We start from the raw sequence: 21844 nt of genomic DNA on the forward strand, positions 1-21844 counted from the left end.
ACAGCAGAATCCCCACTGTTACCATGCCAAATAAAATTACGACAAAGCCGCTCCATTTCCTTACAAATAGACACTGGCAATTTAATAGATTGCATAGTATAAATAGGAATAGAGTTCAAGACTGATTGGACCAGCGTTATTCTCCCTGCTCTAGAAAGTGCACCCGCCTTCCAACCAGCAAGCCGGCTTCGCATATCATCAACCAATCCACGAAATTGTACCTGAGATACTCTACCATGAAGAGATGGTACACCCAAATAACGCCCAAGGTCAGAGACCAAAGGAATTCCTGATTTAGAGGATAAACGAGAGGCTGTAGATGTATTCACATTCGGAGAAACAAAAAGGCTTGACTTTAAAAAATTCACCTTTTGTCCAGAAGCATTACAAAAGACAGTTAAACAATTAATAATAACATCCAGCTGTTCTTCCGTAGCTTCAGCAAACAATACCATATCGTCGGCGAACATGAGATGTGAAATCAACGGACCATTGTTGGAAATAGGAAGTGGATGCCACTCCCCTTGTTCCACCGAATGTTTAATAATATTGGAAAGTTGCTCCACACAAAGCACAAAAAGATAGGATGATAAAGGGTCGCCTTGCCGAACCCCACGAGTGGGCAAAAAAGACTCCAACTTCTCATTGTTCCAAAGAACTGACATAGTAGCAGAATGAACACAATGTCTCACATTCGTTCTCCATAAACTGGAAAAATTAGCTTTCTCCAAGCTCCAATCAATAAAGCTCCATTCCAGCCTATCATAGGCTTTTTCTAAATCAATTTTCAAAGCCATAAATCCATTGCCACCGTTCATTTTCCCCATAGTGTGAAGAGCCTTTTGGTAAATGACTACATTATCCGTGATTTGCCGACCCGTAACAAAACTATTCTGCTCTGGTCCAATTAATGAAGTAAGGACTTGTTGTAACCTGTTCACCAAGACCTTCGTAATAAGCTTATAAAGCACATTACAGAGGCTAATTGGCCGAAATTGAGTAATAAATTCAGGGGTAGCCACCTTCGGTATCAATACCAAAACCGTCTCATTAATCATGCTTGGGAGCTCATTGCCTTGTAAACAAAAAAGAACAAAATCAATCACCTGAGTCCCAACTATTGGCCAAGCCTTCTTATAAAATTCAACAGTAAAACCATCGTCGCCAGCCGCTTTACCACTCGCCATCTGACCCAATGCTAGCTTAACCTCCTCTGGAGAAAATGGTCTATCAAGTTCTGTAATTTGTGTCGTGGAGAGTACAGGATGGGCATATTGGAAAGGAATATCCAAAAGCTCACCCAAATCAGAAGTATACAAATTGCGGAAAAAATTGATGGCCATACCTTTAAGAACCGACAGATCAGTAACAACCTCCCCCAAATCATTCTTTAAAGCAGAAATACAAAATTTTTTCCGTTTGATAGTAGCTGCTAGATGATAGAAATGAGTATTCCGTTCGCCGTTCGCTATCCATTCCTCTTTTGATTTCTGAAACCAGTACATCTCCTCTTGGCGTAGAATCTCTTCCAATCTGCGTTTCAATTTAAATTCAAGCTTTACAAGGCTCCTTGTCCGGCTTTCAGCAAGATCTCACTGAACACCACCTAACCTGCATAAAAGCCTTCTCTTGTTAGCAAAGATATTACCGAACTGAGTCCTATTCCACTCTCCAAGCTGAATTTTTAATGTGCTCAGGTTATGAATTAGGGAACGATTTGGATCCCAAGAGCATGCAACTACTTGATCAAACTGAGCATGTAGTGTCCAAGCTGTTAAAAACCGAAAAGGACGAACTCCAAAAGCTAGAACCCCTTGACATTTAATCACAATTGGGACATGATCTGAATGCAATTTAGGTGGATGTTCAACAATAGCATCAACATAATCCAGTCTCCAATCAGTAGATACAAAACATCGATCTAACCGAGCAGCTTGATAGGGGACATTTTCGCCACTTCTCTGCCATGTGAAACCACTCCCAACAAACCCCAAATCAATAAGAGAGTGCTTGAAAATCCAGTCTGAAAAATCCTGAGCTCCTGGAGGATTAGAAGAAGAATACCCACTTTGTTCATATGAGTCCACTACAGAATTAAAATCACCCGCGACAATCCATTTAGAAATGGATAGACTATTTTCTCCAGAAAGAGATTGCCAAAGCTTCCTCCTTAAATAAATATCAGGGCTTGCATAAACTACACTAAACAACCATTTCTCTCCAGTAGAAAAATTAATTGCTACCGTAATGAATTGAGGATCGGTAACAACTAATTCAATTCGAAAACCATCTTCTGACCAAAGCAACCAAATACCACCACTAAATCCGACTGCCTCAACACGGATCCAATTTTCATACCCTAACAAACCACAAACTTCATCAGCCGCTTCTCCAGAAATACGAGGTTCCACTAAACAAAAGATGTTAGGATGATATAGCCTCTTGTATTCCTGAAAAGCGTTGCGAAAAGTAGATGATGCTGCACCATGACAATTCCAGGTTATAATTATCATTAAAATAAATATTAAAAAGAGCATTATCAGATTAATCTCACAAGGGTATCACATACGCTGTTGGTGCTCCAAAGGAGCAACCAAGCTAGCAGAAGTCGCCTTATTCAACTCATTCAAAATTGTCCCAGCCACAATCAACGTCACATCATCCTCACTCCCATTGACTGTCTTCTGTCCAGGGACAATATTCGGGCTAGACGGATGAGGGAAAGATGGGTTACGAAAACCTAGTGGATTTGGAGGCACATGATTCAAGACACTCAACCCCACCTGATCTTCAGAAGAAACAACCCAAGATTCTACCCTCTCCTTCCCATTACCAACAACTACAGTATGCTCAACCTCTGCCGCTGCTTTCCTTGATAATCCAATTCTAGTATTAGGTCGTACTTCCCTAGAAGTCGTAGCAGAGGATGGAATTATCTCGACATTAGCATTATTAGCCACAGCCTGACCTCCTCGTCCTCCACGAAACAACCCTCTACCACCACGACTCCCTCTCTGGATTCCACCTCCCCTAGATACTACATTATTTGCCCGGTTGCTAGGACGCTCATCATGGACAGCCATGTGAATCTCCTGAGTGCCCAAACTACCATTATTCTGCTCCTCTGGTATGACCTCATCCTCTAAATTAAGTAAAGAGTCAAAACGATTTCCCGTAGACCCATCTGCAACTACCCTTCGAACCTCATCTCTGTCAACTCTCTTAGGCCCAGGCCTGATACTTTGACGATTATCCCTACGTCGATCCCTCCGAACCAACATCCAATCCCCAAAATCCTCAGTAGCAGCGGGATTGACAGGCAAACTCTCAGGCATTTTGTAAGTCTCACGGTTCAGCTCATGACCAACAACAACACCTTGCTGATTAACAGAATAAGGCTGATTAACACAATTTTCCTTCATATGCCCATACTTACCACACTCAAAGCACACCATATGCAAACCCTCATATTCAATCCGGCGAACTCTACGGTGTAGCTTGAATTTAGATAGAAGGGGCTTAGTCAAATCCAATTCCACACAAACTCTGGCAAAATGTCCTCGAGTCACAAGGCTAGTATTAGAGTCAACTTTAACAGGCTCACCTATTTTACGGGCAATGCGTAACAAAAGTTCCTCATCATAATATTCAATAGGCAAGCAAGGGAAACGAACCCATACAGTTAAACGTTCTAACACATCCTGAAAAGGGTCAAACTCCGGGCACCATTGACGAATAGTCAAGTAGTGGTCAGCAATAATCCAGGGTCCCTCCGATCTAGCAAAGTCCAAGTCCCCAGAATTAGCGAAACGGACCAAAAAGAAATTGTTATCCAAAGCAATAACATCCATTGGAGCAGAAGGTTTCCAGAGTTCTTTCAATCGTCTACACAAATATGTATAGCCTATTGAACGTCCAAAAAGTTTCACAATAAGGGAATTTTTCCAAGGTCGACACAATCAACGTTTATCCACACTCGAAAGTCTAATCACAGGGCAACGATCATCCTCATCATCCTCCTCACCATCCGAAACAAAATGAAACTCATCGTCTTCAGGAGCCATGTCACTCCCAGAAGCTCCCTGCAGTCCTGGACCGTTTCTATTCGTCACTACATCCTTAAAAGAAGGTCCATTAACAAAACCAAGGTTCACATGATTATTCTCAGTCTCTATCATCGGATGGTCAGCTGAAGAATCAGGATCATCACAAATCTCATTCAATGAAACACCCATCTCACCATCTTTACGTTTCCTGCGTACACTACGCTGGAGAAGATCATCCTCTTCCATCGAAGTCATTATCCTCTAGCTCGCGAACGACCTTTAAAAAAATATTTTATTAATAAAAAAGAAAAAGTAATCTATTTAAAAAATAATTTTTTTAAAAAGAGAAAAATCATTTTTTAAACATTAATATTTTTATTAAAACTTCTATATATAAATTTATTAATAAATTTTATTTTTTAAATTAAAATTAAATAATAAAAAATAAATTATATTTTAATTCATGAATTATATCATTGATGAATTTTTATATTTTTAAAATTAATTACTTAAATTTTTATATTAAATAAAGTTTTTTCATTCTAAAATTCATTATAAATGAGAGAGAAATAATCTTTCCTGAATTCTCCTTTTCCATTTCATCTCTATCAAATCCCACAAACTCTATTTTAAAAACCTCACTAAACCTCCTATTCTAATCGGTTTTAATTGTAGCATGCAGTTAGGGCTTCAATCACCGGTAAAATCAAACTCTCTATTCTCAAAAGTCTCGTTAAAACCGCTATTCTAATCGGTTTTAATTGTAGCCTGCAGTTAGGACTCCCATCACTGGTAAAGGTGTTGTTATTTGCAAGTATGTCTTTCGCATTCCTCGTAGCATGTACAGTGGCTGGGTTTCTGTCTTTATTCTATCCATACAAAGGGAAATTTGTGCCTCAGTCTGCAATGTTTTAAAATACCAATTTCCTTGTATTCTTCAACATTTCCTTGTAAGCAAATTTCGTCATTTTGCAATTACAGTGTTATATTTACTGGAGCATTTTTGCTTTGTTGTTGCTAAATGGCCACAGTTACCGAGCCCACTTCTCTAGATATTAGCAACACACTGGAATCGTTTGTTGGGATTTTCTTATACCGAAAATAACCATTTTTCTTCATCCTGCATTTTATCTCTCCTTTTATCAAATATTAAATAAATTAGTAATTTATTTATAACAAAGCTTTATTATTAAATTTATAATATCTATTTAATTAGCTATTAGTTAAATTACTGTTGAATTTTAAATCAGTTAACTTTAACTCTATGCCTTCACCAATTCAGCGTTGGGATTCAGTCTAAAATCTTCGGGGAAAATATTGCAAATTGTGGGAAAAAAGGAAATTTATTTATTTTTTATTAGAATAAAACTCAAATAGGCTTCTCAACTTTTGCTTGATCTCCAATTAAGCTCAAATTATTTATTTTAATTTTAAGCATTTATAATGACACATCACATAAAACGTTACAAATTTCTGCAAAAATTAAAGATAAAGAAAAATTTTCCATGATTATCTTCATTATTATAATCATATATGCTTTCTTTCTCTAATTTAAACAGGGTTTCTTTTTCTTCAAATTGATAACGGCCTGGTCGAAATTGATAAATTACAAGGCAGCTATTATTGTTTGTTATATTTTCGCCTCCGCAATCAGCCCGGAGGAAAATTTTCTCGAGTACTGCAGTGCTTGCACCATCTTTCTTCCACATATATATCAGCTTACAGCTTAGGCATTTTTAGGCAATGGTGTATCAGCAAACTTAAAGGTATGGCTGAAATTGTAGGATCTAACTCCAGCTACTTCATCTATAGGAACAGCATCACTGATCTCCTTCAACTCATCTTTTGTTAGCTTGATTCTCAATGCTCCAATATTGTCAACCAAATTTCTAATCTTAGTTGTCCCTAAAGAAATGGTCGGAGAATATGAGCAAAGCAATATGCAGCGTGGAATTTAAAATGGAGAGCAGAAAGAAGAAGCTGACTCACCAGGGATGGGAACCACATCATCCCCTTGATTGAGAACCCATGCAAGAGCCAGCTGAGCTGGACTACATCCATGTTTTTTGGCCAAATTTCCTATTCTAGTGTAGAACACCTTATTCTTTTCCACATTTTCTGCTGTGAACCTTGGATGTGTTTTCTGAAAAAAAGAGCAAGTAGATCACAAGGTAAGAATAAAAATAATTTCAGTGTAAAGTTTCAATTTGTTTAAGCAATTAATACAAGTTTTGTACCAGTAGAGTCTCTGCAGGCAAACTTTCCACTACTGCTTTGCCACCAAAAAAACCACGACCAAGAGGGCTATAAGCAACTACTGCAATTCCAAGTTCCCTGAATGGTTTGCACAGTCAAATGCCTCATAAATTACAGGGAATATGACTAGATTTTCAAAAAAAAAAAAACAAATGAAAGAAAAAAAAATCGTGCAATTAGCTTATTTCTTGGAAAACTCAGTAGTAAGTTGTTTTACAATCTCGATACCATTTCATTACAAATCAATTTGTACTTGGAAATCAAGCGGTTAGAAATACCTGCAAAGTGGGACAATCTCAGGTTCGATGTCACGAGTCCAAAGTGACCATTCCATTTGCACTGCAGTTATGGGATGAACTGCATGTGCCCTTCTTATTGTATCAGGACTTGCTTCAGATAATCCAATGTACTTAATTTTTCCTTCTTCCACCAATTTCTTAAGCTCTCCCATCTGCAAACCCAGAATTTAAATTCACTACAAAATAACAAGATTGGACATTTACGATTTATATGATTTTCTTCAAAACAGAGCCATATATCATCATTTTTGAAGTGTTACTAAAATTAAGAGGGAAAGAGAATGTCCGTACAGTTTCCTCTATTGGGACTGAGGTGTCAATCCGATGTTGATAATAGAGATCTATATATTCCACATCAAGACGCTTTAGGCTAGCCTCACAGCATGCACGAACATACTCAGGATTGCCACTAATTGAAGCGCCTCTAAAATCAAGGCTCTTCAAAACAACACCACATTTTGTAGCCAACTGGATCTTGTCTCTAGGCAGTTGTTTTAATGCCTGCAAGACATGAGTTCATAATATGCAGTGCCTTAATGAAAATAAAACTTGATGGGATGTTGGAAATTCATTTCATCTGCTTTAGTTGCATAATGGTGCAATATATATTTTGTTTTGAGTTTCCATTGATGATGAACCTCTGCTCTAAGGCCATGATTCTTTTGCTCATGGCTTGATCTCTTTCAGATCACCAAATAACCAATCATTACAATTTCAAGTTCAGGATCGAACAAATTATCTATTTCAGAAGTTTCTACTAAATGAGCAAAACCTTTCCTCGACTAATGATAGGCAGTCCGGACTCTTGAGTTTAAATGCAATGAAATGATACCATAACGCCATCCACAAAATGCAAATGGTTTTCGCATTCAACAATTGAATGCATCCACATAACCCCTTAGCATCAGAAAACTAACTGCATCTATATTAATATTTTCCTGACAAGCATAGCAAACGATATGGGGAGAAAAAAAAATAATGCTTTAAGCTCCACCATTAACTGATGTAAAATAGTTCAGAAATTTAAAATCTAATGAGGCAACATATCATGGCTGCCTTGATAAGGCCAACGAAAGAAGGAATTTTGTGGCAATTTTTTAGTTTTACTTCTAGTTATTAACAATAAACCATTGAACTTTGTTATTTTCAAACCAATCAAATCGTTTATAATAATAATAATGATAATAAAATTACTGTTTAGTCTTTATAATATAAAAAAATTCATTAGGTGATCTCTCTATTTTGAAAAATAAATTAAAACATTAAAAAAATCTAATAATTATTCTCTATATAATTTAGCAGTATTTTACTATATAGCCATATTTTTCTGTCTCTATGATTTCAAAAACCTCTTGGTTAGTTCTTCAAATTTCTAAAAAATTTACTAATTAGTGACTCCACGTCCTTAGCATTTTAAACTTTTTTACAACAATAAAAAAGTAACTAATATACTTTTTAAATTGTCGCAAACGTTTTGAAAGATCGAATAACGAGTTTCTCATAGAAACTAAACAGTAAATTTTACTGATAATAATAAAGAATAAGGGAGTCACCTTCCCAACCAAGATTTCATTAGTATGAGGTCCATAAACATCAGCAGTATCAAAAAATGTAATTCCTCTATTCAATGCTTCCTTGATGATTGAAATGCCAACCTCTTCAGAGAGAGGGGCATTGTACATGCCACTAAGTCCCATACATCCAAAGCCTAACTTTGAGACCTGAAAGTCGAAAAACATCACCCAAAATGATAATAATAAAGCAGCTATTTCATCAATTTTATTAGTTTAAATTTGAATGAATAAGCATTTTGTCGAACAACATTAACATAAAGAAATTGTAATTGCAGAGAGTGGAATGTGTTTTACCTCTAATCCTTGGGAACCCAGTTTGACTCTTGGAATTACAACTGTCTGCTCCTCAGCCATATTGGTCGACTCTCCGTCGATCTGTTTCCTCTCCCTGTAGAGGTGAGGAGATACGCAGAAGGCAAAGAACAAAAGGGAAAATAAGAAAAGAAGCAAAGCAAGTAACAGCTTGAACCCCACTCACTCTGCCCTTGCTGATTCTTTGTCTTATATAGGGACCTGAGAGTCCGGAGATGCCATGATCGTTGATTGTAGACGTACCCCGTGACGCATGCGCACATGTCACAGGAAGTACAACACCATTATCCTTTGTTTGGATGGAAGGAATTGGGGAGAATTATTAAAGTAGAGAAAACAAAACAAAAGAATAAATATCATATTTCTTTTTCCCGTAAAATAAACCTAAAACATTTTTACCCAATTTGACAGAGAATGAAGAGGAATTGAGAAAATACTTCTAAAATTCTATCCAAATTTCTCTTGGTTTCTATTTTTTAATTTTTTTAATTTTTCTTATATAATTAAGGATTCAAACAAAGGGTTAGGGTTTTAAAAAAGGGAAAGGCTTAGGAAATTAGATGCCAACTTTTTTTCAGCTATTAATTTTATACGAAAATAAGTGTATTTACAATGCAAAAATATTTTCACTTATCCATATATATAATTAGTAGTAAAAAAGTTAATGAGGAAAAGACGGATTTTAAAATTGCTTCTGACGTGAAATTTAAAATTAAATTGAATTGAATAAATTGAAAATTAAAATTTTAGAATTTATAAAAATTAAATTAAATTAATTTTGATAAAAATGAATTCAATTAAATCGAATCAATCTGATTCGATTTAATTTAATTCGATTTAATTGATTTAAATTTTTAATAAATTTTTTATTTTTATTTTTTATATTTAATATTTTAAAATGTAATTAAAATATTTTAATTTTAATATAATTTAATCTCTCTATTTATTAAAAATAATATATTATTATCACTAATTAATTTAATTCGATTTTTTTATTTTTAATTAAAATTAAATTAAGTTTAAATAATTAAAATTTTAAATTAATTTAATTCAATCATTTTTTTTAATTTAAATCAATTTTAGGGTGAGAGTAGATGCAAGTCCCATCAAATCACAAATGTTTTCTTTTCCTCTGTAATAATATTTAAAACTTGTATCCAGCAAATTATGTCTACAAAAGGGACCTGAGACTTGAGAGATGCTCTGGCAGTTGACTGATATTGCAAGTGATGCATGCGCACATGTCACCGAAACTACAATACCATTAGGGCATTTGACTAAAAAGGCAAGTTTTAAAAGTGTTAAACTATATATTTTTGCCAAACTTTTACCTAAAATTTTAATTTTAGTTAGTCTTTTAATTAAATGAAAAGATTTAGTTATAATTTTAATGAAATTAAAAGGTTTAATTGCAGTTTCACTCAAAAAAATAAAATAAAATACACTGATGTGGCTATTTAGTCAGTAAATAAAATAATTTTTAATATAGATTTCACTTATAAATTATATATTTTAATTAAATTTTTATACAAAATTATTAGTTTTAATCAATTATTTATTATTATTATTTTAGCCAAAGTAAAAAAATAATGTAAGAAGTGATGTGGCTATTCGGTTTACATAGCAATTAATTTTTTTCATATGAAACTCACTCAACTCGATTGTTCTAATGAGTTATAAAATTCATTATTTTTTTTATATGAAATTTTATGATTTTACTATAATTTTAATATAAATAATTAATTTTTATTTAAAATTTAATTTTAAACAGATTTAGAACTGAAAATGAAAAAAAACAACTGTTTTAGAACTTTTTCTAGCGGGAAAGTATAGTCTTGGCTAAGAGTGTAGCCCAAGCCGACGAATATATTTTAAAATTTTGGTTTTTTCAGCCATACAAAATTCAAAACTATTTCAGATAAATGTAAATACAATCAGATCAGGATTAGATTAAAAGTCATTATAGCAGTAATAGATTTATTTTACTTTTTTTTTTTTAAATTGTGAATAATTATGTTTTTGTTTAGAAAAAACCTATATAAAGGCTGCCCTAGAAATAGAAAAAAAATAATCTCTTCTCATCACATCCTCTCTTTTTCGGTTACTCTTGGCTGAATTCTTCTTCTCTCCTTCTTTTATTTTCTGCAATTTTATTATGAATCTTAGAGGCTAAACTCCTTTATTCAATTGAAAGTTAATCAAATTGAGATTTATTTAAAATTGTGAAATTATGTTCCTAATTTATTTTTATCTTATTTCTATTTTTAATTAATTTCTGTTTTTGAGAAATATCGCCTCCACTGTTGTTCTCTTAGGAGTTCAAGAGACCTATTGAATCTTCTAGAAAGACAACATATTGCTAATTAACCCAAGTAAATACGTAATTGTTTAATTGGCTTAATATAAGTAGCAATTAATATATTTATTTATGTTAAGTAATTAATTAATTTAATTTAAATAATTTGCTTGTTATTATTAATCAAGTTTGGATTCTTTTCTTTGATTAATTAAATGTACATGTTTGATGGGTTATTAATTAACTAGAAATTAATTTAAGCGCTATTTAATTATAAGAAAAAATTGGTGAGATTCGCTTATTTGAACATTATAACTAAACAATAGATAATTAAATGAACTATCTCTTTAATTAATGATCAACTGCAACCTCTCAATTTCGATTACCTTCCACTGAGTTTTCTTTATTAATTATTTGTATCATAATTGCAATTGTATTGTTTTATTTCTTCTTTAATTCTTCTTAAAATCAACTTCTTCAAATAGCAATTTTCTTCAATCTCTCTTTTTGTTTTAAACTGCTCTTCTTATTCTACTTATCATTTAATCTAAATAATTTTAAGGTTTATGTGGAATCGATACTCATTCACCCTATTTATAAAATCTTTTAATTAAAAAAAAGGAATCTGTTTTAATTGACGGATTCGACCCAGTCAAATTTTGGTGTCATTATCGGGAACCTTTAACTGTTTATTTTTATTTTTATAACCAGGTCTGAAAATAGTAGAATCCAGATTGATTTAGAAATCAAGAAGACCGAAAAACGATTGAGAAAAGCAACCAAGTTGCAAAAACAGGCCAATTTGGGAACCTCTCAACCGCCTCCTGAACCCTCTGCGCAGGACCACCGAAGACCTCACATCTTCAACACCAACTGAATCCCAGTTGAGCCCACCAGAAGCGACACGATGGCCGCAGCTGCTATAGAAGAGCAACCTCTTTGAATCACATATGAAGTGTTAAACACACCCCTAGAATTGCGAATATATATGATTTATATGTTATTAAAATTTCAAGGGTTGGAGAATGAAGACCCACATCGTCATTTGAAAGAGTTTTACATGGTTTGTTCAAGTATAAGACCACATGGGACAATTGACGAAAAAATCAGGTCAGTAGCTTTTCCTTTTACTTTGATTGAATCTACTAAGGATTGATTCTACTATTTGCCCCAGGATCAATCACCACTTGGGCGCAAATTAGAACCTTATTTTTAGAAAAAAAAATTTTCAACAACTAAAGTTTCATCTATAAGGAAAGAAATAAGTGGAATCAAATAAAGAAAAAATAAAACTCTCCATAAATATTAGGAATATTATAAGAAATTAATTGCAAGCTGTCTAAAATATGAAATCACTCCAAAATAACTTAACCTTCACTTCTATAAAGGACTTTTTCCATTAGAAAGGAGAATAATAGATGCTACTAGTGGAGGAGCCATTGCGAAAATAGAACCTGAAAAAGGTAAAACTTTAATTTCAAAATTAGCCACCAACTCTAGACAGTATGACCGAGATGAGGACATTCCAAGGAATGCAAATGAGGTAAGTATTGCATCTTTAGATTCTAAAATTTTACAACTTACCACTGCAATTCAACAATTGGTTATAGGAAATAATGTACGAACTTGTGATATTTGTAAACAAGTCGACCATTCCACTGATATGTGTCCTACCTTTCAGGAAGGTGAGCAATATGTTAATGCAATTGGAGGATTCAATTAATAACAAAGGAAGTATGATCCATTTTTAAATATATATAATCTAGGATGGAGAGATCATCCGAACCTTAGCTATGAGAATAGACAACAAAATTTTCAACTAAGAGCAAATTATTAAGCTGCAAAATTAAGTATATCTTTAAAAGACATTGTACAATCTCTTGCTAATAGCACTATCATTTTTCAACAGGAAATGAAATCGAGCATTCAAAATTTGAAAAACCAAGTGAGCCAACTTGCTACATCAGTGAGTAAGCTGGAATCTCAAGGGAAACTACCCTCCTAAACCGTGCCAAACCCAAAATAGAATGCAAGTGCAATTACATTACAAAGCGGAAAAGAATTGGAAACTGCCAGCTCGAAGAGGCTTGCCTAAGGCAGTATGACAGACCTGGTGCCAGAAGTAGAATTGAAAATTTCAGCAGAAAATCAGCCCTAGAAATCAGAGGTAGAAAAGCCCCTAATTCAAGTAAATTGTCCTCCTTTTCTTGAAAAACTTGCTCAATCCAAAAGGAAAAGGGAAGAAAAAGAGATTTTTGGAGATTTTTCGCAAAGTCCAGGTGAACATACCCCTTCTTGAAATCATAAAGCAAATACCTAGGTATGCTAAATTTCTAAAAGATCTTTTCACTAATAAAAGGAAATTGTATGGGCATGAAAAGATCAAAGTAGGTGAGAATGTATCAGCTATGCTTCAAGGAAAAATTTTATAAAAATGTAAAGACAAAGACATATTTGCAATATCATGTAAAGTTAGTGACTTTAAAGTCAGGAAGGCAATGTGTGATTTAGGAGTTTCCATGGATGTTATGCCTCTGTCTGTTTATTTGTTTTTGGATGCAAGTCCTTTAAAACAAACAAGAGTCACACTCCAACTCGCTGATAGATCAATAGTCTATCCAAATGGTGTGTTGGAGGATGTCTTGGTTCAAGTAGGAAAATTAATTTTTTCAGCATATTTTTTATCCTAGACATGGACGATGACAGTTCATCTAACTCCACTGTCTGTTGCTAAAGAGACCATTTCTTAGCACAACTAGAACGAAGATTGATGTGCACAAAGGCAAGCTCACGATAGAGTTTGACAAAAAAGAGGTAAAATTTAATGTTCACGATACAATAAAGTATCCTTATGATAATTTTTCTCTTTGTAGCATAGATATTGTTGATCCTTTCGCTCAAAAAGCATTTGAATTAAGCAAGAAAGACAAGTTGGAGGTAGTTTTAATAAAAAACTTGACAATGGACTACCTTGACAATAGCACATTGAAACTTGATGAGGAAATCATAGAAACAGTCCACTCATTGGACATTTTGAGCCACAAGATAAGTATCTTTAACTCGCTTTCAATACCCGATACTTACAACAAACTTCTTCCTTCTGTTCTGTAGGCACTAAAACCTAAGTTAGAAACACTTTCAGCTTATTTGAAATATGTATTTTTGGGAAGTAATAACACACTTCCGATCATAATCTCCTCTAAGTTGAATCATTTAAAAGCAAAGAAGTTAATTTGGATGTTGAATGAATATGAAGACGGTGTTAGTGTATTTGCCCTAGGCCGTTATCTGGGACCTTTTTGTATGTCATTTTGGTTATTAATAAAAGAGATTTTATTATCATTATTATTTGTTTGTATGTTATATAATAATGATTAACATCCCTGGTTACTTATTATTATGGTGATAATAATAAAATATGACAATATGATTATTGATTGATAATCATGAGATGATTATGTATATGTTGATATAATTCAATAATCACAATAATCATAGATACTTGTTAGAGAACAAAGTATTAGATGGACCCACATTGAGATCACTATATGGATTATTGTCATAAGTGAATATCAAGATAGTTATGTTTTAATCATTTGACTTGAGATTGTTATAGTTTCTAACACAATGACTGTTATGTTTTGACATAACCAAACATTGTCTTTAATCGGATAATCATAAAGGTTATGATTGAGCATAATAGAAATTATGTAGATGATATTAAACAATCAAGATAGAATGTGTCCCTTTATTTGAGAGAGATATCTTCTGGATCCCTCGATAAGTGAGATTGAGAAATGCATAACCGTGCTCAAATGAATTAATAATGTGATCAATATCATTTGTTTTATCAGTCTACTTCGAGATCGAAAAATCATAAGTTTGACATTAACCATGACTTATGTTCAAACTAGATATCGTGTGACAAAGAGATTAATATATGTTCTATTTATTAGGCTTTGTCGGACTATCGATCCTCATTAATTAGGTAGTTATAATATCTTACTAGAGGTCGCTTATGATTTATGGGCCTTATGGAACTAGGCATATTGCCAATTGATATGAGCCTATTGGGTCACACACAAAAGAACGTCGTTGATGTGCTATGTCATATTAATGGGCTAAAAGTCCATTAGTATAATTAATAATAATAAAGATATTATTATTAATATTAATTATTTATCATTATAAAATAATAATATTTAAAAGATCTGCAGTCTATCTGTAACTGTTACAGATAAAGAACTTTTATTTTTTTTCTTTTCAAAAAGGACTTATCACATAGATATTCAAGTATCTGCAAGATTGTGATAGTTGGTTATGAATACAACTCTTTTACGAAAAGAAGTGTGGAAAAATAAAAAGACTGAAAAACGAATAAAAGACTTTCTTTCAATCGCAGTAGCAAGGTTTTTTGGAGTAATCGTTTTTCTGAGTTGTAGATTGGGGAGCACATAGCTTATCCATCCGTTGAGAGAGCTAGCACTCTAGACGGAAACGTTCGTGTGGATACCATTGAGGGTGTTCATTTCAGAAGCAGCACCATCAGTCCGAAACTGTCTCTTATCGTCAGTGCAAAAGGTTAGTCTCTTATCATTCCTTTCGAATTAAACGAAGCACTCGGATCCTGAAAGGGGAAACATAGATTTTTATTTTTCGCTGCGTAGTTTTGGGTTGCAGTAATCTCTGGATTTTCTAACAGATGGAAGTGGTTGTAGAAGGGAAATCAATGAAGCCTAATATGCCACTAAGTCCAGCTTAGGACAGTAAACAAGAGTGCTGCTTGGGAGGCAACCCAAGGTGACAGGCTTGCCCAAGCTTGTCCGATTACCATGAGTTTTTTCTTTTAATTTTTTAATTTTTATTTTATTTCTCTGTTATCTTTAACTTTAGAGCGTATTATATTTTCTGCACAAGTCTGAACTTTAGAGAGATCATATATAGCCTTCAATGGTTATTTAAGTGGTAAAATATTTTGCTTTATTTTTATAATTGCTCTAAAAAGAGGTAATTTTATTTTTACTACTTAGTTATTTTTTTTACTGTTTACTTTTATTTAAAAATCCAAAACCTTTACTTTACTTTTCTTTTCTTTTCTCTTCTTTTTCGCACAGCTACCACTCTCTCCCCCCCCTCTCTCTCTCGCGACTCTCCCCTTTCTTTTAGGAACGACGATGCTGAAGCACCAAGGCACCAAGACTCAGCTAGACGCAATGCCAGCCACCGCGCTTTCATCCATACACTACTGCCAAGCTTCGCCGACCCCAGCAACAACTTCGCTGATAAAAATGCAAGCCGTTGGAAGTGCGACAAAAATGCCGGCGATGCCATCGCCAATAGCAGCCACGTCATCAATGCCGATTTTTGCTCCATTGATGTCTTCTCTGCCAGTCGCAATAAGGAGAGCCACTCGTTCGTAGACGAAGGGTAAAACCCCCATCAATGAAGTGAACACTGACAATGATGACGAATGGGAGGTCAAGCTCGAAATTCTGAAACAGCTACAGGATCGAAAAATGCAATCTAAGACTACCACATTAATTTTCGAAGCCTCAGAAAGTAGTAGCAAGAATACAGCCTCTAGTCACAGTGAGAAAGGAACCACGGACCTAGCACAAGAGGCAGAGGACACCAACAGTGGGGAGGTTCAACCCGTTTCTCTACCACAAAAGAAATAGAAGAAAAAAATGCCTAGAATAGCCGGTGGGAAGGCCAGATATTTGCCCGAGGAACAGGACCTGTACGAGGACTTCAATTTTTAGGTTGATGATAAAGTCCTATCATTCTATCACGATCGCGTTTAAATCGGACAGAGAACAATTCAGCCCCAGCCACCTCAGTAGTATCTCTAGAACATGATAATCAAGCCCGCCTAGCTAGAATTGAGGTGAAAATGCACGACATTGATGCTAAACTTGATGCAATTCTCTCCCACTTAGGGCTGCCTATATCTCAGCCTCCACCAGCCTGAAGTTTTAGGCAACTTACTCCTCAGGGAAGTCCTCTTTACTCACTTTTTGCTAATTTGCTGATGAACTTCCCTTGTTACTTGAATTTTTTTTCACATTGAAGACAATGTAAGGAGTAAGTGTGGGGGGAGGAGTGATTCAAATATAATTTTTTTTATTGTGTTTTTGCTGTGTTGACTAATGTAAATATTTTTTTGCTTTGTTTTCTCTTCTGTTGTTGCTGTTCTGCACAAAATTTTGTTCTACTGTTAGAGGCTTGCCCAAGCCTGTATGACTTGATCTATTTTTTTTCTATTTCTCAGTAGTTTTTCAACACTTGCACTTGCTGATTTGTTACTTTTTCAATTCTTAGATTTTAATTTTTCTATTTTTGAGATTTATTTATATATAACAAAAATTATAGTTCCTTACTTGCCATGATAAATTGATATGTCTTTATCAAAGAATTTAAGTTTTTATGCCATTTGTATACTAGCCTAAATATAGTTAATTCATCATTATTTATTTTGTTTGTTTTGTTTTTAAGGCTTGTTTTGAGAATTCATGAAGTATGATCCTTACTTAAATAGTAGGGTAATAAATGCATGTTTTTCTTAAATGAATTGCTGCCCTTTGTTAAAAATGACTTTAAAGATATTATTTAGACCATATGTTTATGTTAAAAATTAAGAGGTTTCGTCAAGAAAAGAAAGAAACAATAACAGCACAAAGCAAAAAACAAAAATCAGAAATTAAGACACTATTATGATCCACTCCTCTAGTTGATTATTTGGTTACTAACTCGATGGCTTAAGTAGTGCGGTACTTGGTGACCCTCTTAAACTGATTATGTATGAAAAAATCGACGTTTAGTAGAGTATCATCTTTTTGGGTTGTTTAAAAATTCGCCCTATGCCTTTAGTTAGGTGATTATGAGTGGAGCTAGTAGCCACCTGAGCTGAAAGTGGCTCAGTAATCATTTGTTTTACGTTCACTTCATCAGTTTCAGGTAAGATATAGTAGGAAGTGTAATAATAAAATTCTAAGTCTTTAAATTTTGTTGGTCTGTCAAGAGTTTCTAAGAGTCTATTATTTCAAAATGGTAGTTTAATATTAAATGGTATATTAATATTCTGTGTGCTTAAAATTTGATTGATGACCAACTTTATATCTTGAGAAACACGTTTTAAAGATAAGACTTATTGAAATAAACTTTGATGAAATTAAGCTATTTCTGCTATTATCTTATCTCATGAAAATTTCGTTCTTTGCTTTGGACAAATTAAGTTTCAAATGGTTGAGGATAGAGCTGTGTTTTAATTATTTTTAGATATTTAAATTTCTATGCTTGAGGACAAGCAAAGGTGCAAGTGCAGGAGAATCTGATGAGTTGCAAAATTCACAACTTTTTCTATATTAAATTCTATGATTTTGCTATAATTTTGATAAAAACAATTGATTTTTACTTGAAATTTAATTTTGGACAGATTTGGAGCTGAAAATGAGAAAAGTAACCAAAGAAACTGTTTTAGAGCTTTTTCTGACTAGAAGGTACAGTCTTGCCCAAGACTGTAGCCCAAGCTGACGGACAGATTCTATAATTTTAGTTTTGCCAACTGTACAGAGTTTAAAACTGTTTTAGATAGATATAAACACAATCAGATCAAGATTAGAATAAGAGTCATTGTAAGAGTAGTAGATTTAGTTTACATTTTTTTAAAAATTATGAATAATTATCTTTTTGTTTGGAAAAATTCTATATAAAGGCTGCCTAGAAGTAAAAAAAAAACATCTCTTCTCATCACATCCTCTCTCTTTTTCGTTCCTTTTAGCCGAATTCTTCTTCTCTTTTTGTTTTATTTTTTACAATTTTATTATAACCCTTTAAGGTTAAACTCTTTTATTCAGTTAAAAATTAATCAAATTGATATTTATTTAAAATTGTGAGATTATGTTTTTAATTTTTGTTGATCTTATTTCTATTTTTAATTAATTTCTATTTTCGAGAAATATCACCTCCATTGTCCTCTTAGAAATTCAAGAGGTCTATTGAGTTTTCTAGAAAGATAATATATTGCTAATTAATCCAAATAAATACGTAATTATTTAACTGGATTAATATAAATAGCAATTAACATATTTATTTATGTTAAATAATTAATTGATTTGATTTAAATAATTTGCTTGTTATTATTAATCAAGTTTGTATTATTCTCTCTTAAAGTAATTAATTAATTAAATCTACACATTTGATGAGTTATTAATTAACTAAGAATTAATTTAAATACTATGCAGATTAATTTAATCATAAAAAAAAATTGGTGAGATTCACTTATTTGAATACTAAAATTAAATAATAGATAATCAAATAAACTATCTCTTTAATTAATGATCAACTACAATCTTTCGATTTCAATCATCAAATAAACCATCTCTTTAATTAATGATCAACTACAATCTTTCGATTGAGTTTTATTTATTAATTATTTGTTTTATAATTCTAATCACTTTGTTTTATTCTTTTTTTAATTCTTCTTAAAATCAACTTTTCAAATAACAATTTATTTATTCTCTTCTTTTATTTTAAATTGTTCTTTTATTATACTCATTATTTAATTTAAATAATTTTAAGATCTATGTGGCATCGAAACTCATTCACTTTATTTATAAAATTTTTTAAATAAAAAATAATAATTTTAATTTATGAATTTGACGTCCGTCCTCAATCAATTTAAAATAAATATTTTTAATATTAAATCTACTTAAATACAATTTATATAAATAAATTTAATAATTTACACCAATTTTATATGCAAAAATAAAATAATAGTATTTTATTATAATATTAAAATAAACTATCTTTCGTCCTAAACTAAAATTGATACAACCATATAAATTATTTTTATAAATAAACTCTCTATTTTAAATTTGTTATTTAAAATATTATAAACAAACTTCCTATCACAAAATATTTTAGAAAAATGGTAATTTTTATTCTATTTTTATCTCTTATTAAACTATTCTTAATTTTTAAGTAAACGCCCAATCAATTTTCGATTGAGTTGTGTCAATTTTTTAAAATGATTTCTTAATCAGAAGTAAGTTAAAATTAGCCGTAGCCAATTTAAATAAAATTTGATATAATTTACTTAGAAACAAGTTTAGTAATATCCCAACTTGGGACGCTTAAAAAATTTAACTGAAAAGTATAGTTTACTCTTTTTTTTTTCTTTTTTTTTTAACCTTTTGAAAATATATAGTTTACCATTTTAAAAACTATTTCTTAGGTAGACGTAAATTTAAATTGAGCTTGACTAATTTAACAGCAAGTACTAGCAGCATCTAATTTGAAATAATTCACTTTCTATTTTTATGAAAAAAGAAAGGTAAATTATAATTTAGTCCCTCTGGGACGACGTTACTTAAAGCCTATTTGATTTAGTAGTTAGATAAAATTTTTTTTTAAAAAAAATTAAAAATTAAAAGAATAAAATTTAAAATCTATCATATTTATACAGATTCAATTACCATCGAATTAAATCTGTGTGACTAAATAATAATTATATTTTAAAATTATATTTTAATTATTATATATATTATATAATAAATTAATATTTTCATATTTAATTTTTAATTATTTTATATATCACAAGTAATAATTATACATAATTCAGCAAACACTTAAATTTATTAGTAATAGCTATCAGTTAAACTAAACGAGTTCTTATTGTTGCGTTTAAAAGCTGAATCAGCTACTGTTTAAAAAAATATTGATTTTTTTAAATTTAAATATTTAGATATTAATAAAATTAATAAGTAATAAGTAATTTTTTTTATAGTTTAGTAATAATTTTTATTTTATTTTTATTTTTAGTCACTAAAAAAATTCAAACATAAGTATAAATTATGTCTGACTAAAAAATACCACCTTTTAGTAAATTAATTTCATTCAACACCAAAACATAAATATTTTTTTAAAAAAAATCTCACCATTTGATCAAAAGCCCATACCACTGCATCTGTTAACATTATGTTTGGAAAATATTTTTGAGAAGGGAAAAAAATAAAAAGAGAAAATAAGGAGAAAAAATAAAAATGTAAGGTCATAAACATCAGCTGTGTCTAAAAATGTAATTCCTCTAATGAATGCTTCCTTGATTATTGAAATGCCAAACTCCTCAAAGACAGGGTCGTTGTACAGACCACTGAGCTCCATACTTTGAGACCTGAAATTAGATCAAAATAACCAAACTAATAGGAGACAATGAAACAAACAGTTCAAGGATGTCTGAAAAAACAGCATATTACCAAACAGAGCTTTCATCGATGCTATACGAGAAGGATTAATAGAAGTTATTTCTTTACTGGGTTTGTGTTAATTAGTATGGAAAACAAGAAAGAATAGCTGATCAAGAATAAACATATGAACAAATAAAGGAATTGTAATTGCAGAAGATAGACTGGATTTCACTTCACCTCTAATCCTTGGGTGCCCAATTTCACTCTTGGAACCACAAATTTCTGCTTCTTTGCCATCTTTCTCTGCTCTGCTCCTGTTTCCTTTCCTCTTGCTACGGATTTTAGGGAGATTAATAAAACAGAAGACCAATGTTCTTGTTCAATTTGTTCTTGCTATTATTGAGGATGGCATGATGGGCTAATTGACTAGACTGACTGCTATGGCCACCGATGCATGATCCTGAATCTGCTTTCGCTAAAGATTTTTTCAGTTTGAAAAAAATTATTATTTAATCCTTATATTATAATAAATATCTATTTAATCCCTTAATCTTTAAAACATATTTAATATTATTATATATATTAATTATATTATTATTATTATTATTATGATATATATTGCTAGACCACACAGAATCCTCCTCATCTAGTTATTGACACGTGGCGATGATTCGTGACCCTCCAAATCTCACAGTTTATTATATTTCATTTCAGTACACATAATATTTAAATTTTTAACATAAATATATAAGAGTTGCATTAATAAAAAATTATTTATTTATGAAACTTAATTTAATGAAATATTTTAATTCAATTACATGATTTATCTAGTGTTGAGGGAAATTATGAACTTAAAGTTGAAGGCAATATTATT

At 32.0% G+C, this 21844-nt stretch overlaps 2 protein-coding genes across 2 annotated transcripts; both read right to left on the reverse strand.

The window, feature by feature from the left end:
- Nucleotides 1-5528: 5528 nt before the first annotated feature.
- LOC110620363 (probable aldo-keto reductase 1) lies at nt 5529-8791 on the reverse strand. Its single transcript, XM_021764071.2, has 7 exons — nt 8470-8791; nt 8155-8322; nt 6893-7102; nt 6581-6753; nt 6284-6380; nt 6036-6189; nt 5529-5951 (listed from the first exon to the last, which is right to left on the reverse strand). Exons 1-7 carry the CDS (start codon nt 8527-8529, stop codon nt 5773-5775), a joined length of 1041 nt encoding a protein of 346 aa, XP_021619763.1. The 5' UTR covers nt 8530-8791; the 3' UTR covers nt 5529-5772.
- Nucleotides 8792-16025: 7234 nt separating this feature from the next.
- LOC110620365 (IN2-2 protein-like) lies at nt 16026-21267 on the reverse strand. The gene is made up of 4 exons (XM_043959411.1): nt 21203-21267; nt 20843-20957; nt 20722-20750; nt 16026-16284 (listed from the first exon to the last, which is right to left on the reverse strand). Exons 1-4 carry the CDS (start codon nt 21265-21267, stop codon nt 16026-16028), a joined length of 468 nt encoding a protein of 155 aa, XP_043815346.1.
- Between the last annotated feature and the right edge of the window lie 577 nt (nt 21268-21844).

Source organism: Manihot esculenta, chromosome 8 (genome assembly GCF_001659605.2).
Source record: "Manihot esculenta cultivar AM560-2 chromosome 8, M.esculenta_v8, whole genome shotgun sequence".
Taxonomy (NCBI): domain Eukaryota; kingdom Viridiplantae; phylum Streptophyta; class Magnoliopsida; order Malpighiales; family Euphorbiaceae; genus Manihot; species Manihot esculenta.

What these genes read in the sequence shown, in the direction of transcription:
- LOC110620365 (XM_043959411.1), bottom strand. Translation starts at nt 21,267, where the DNA reads ATGGCAAAGAAGCAGAAATTTGTGGTTCCAAGAGTGAAATTGGGCACC. An exon ending in CATTTTTAGACACAGCTGAT is followed by an intron (nt 20,751 to 20,842) that starts GTTTATGACCTT and finishes TAATGTTAACAG; the next exon opens with ATGCAGTGGTATGGGCTTTT. An exon ending in TATGGGCTTTTGATCAAATG is followed by an intron (nt 16,285 to 20,721) that starts GTGAGATTTTTT and finishes TCGATCCTGTAG; the next exon opens with CTGTTTCAGAATTTCGAGCT.
- LOC110620363 (XM_021764071.2), bottom strand. Translation starts at nt 8,529, where the DNA reads ATGGCTGAGGAGCAGACAGTTGTAATTCCAAGAGTCAAACTGGGTTCC. An exon ending in TGGGTTCCCAAGGATTAGAG is followed by an intron (nt 8,323 to 8,469) that starts GTAAAACACATT and finishes TTCGACTTTCAG; the next exon opens with GTCTCAAAGTTAGGCTTTGG. An exon ending in TGCCTGCAGAGACTCTACTG is followed by an intron (nt 6,190 to 6,283) that starts GTACAAAACTTG and finishes TCTTTTTTTCAG; the next exon opens with AAAACACATCCAAGGTTCAC.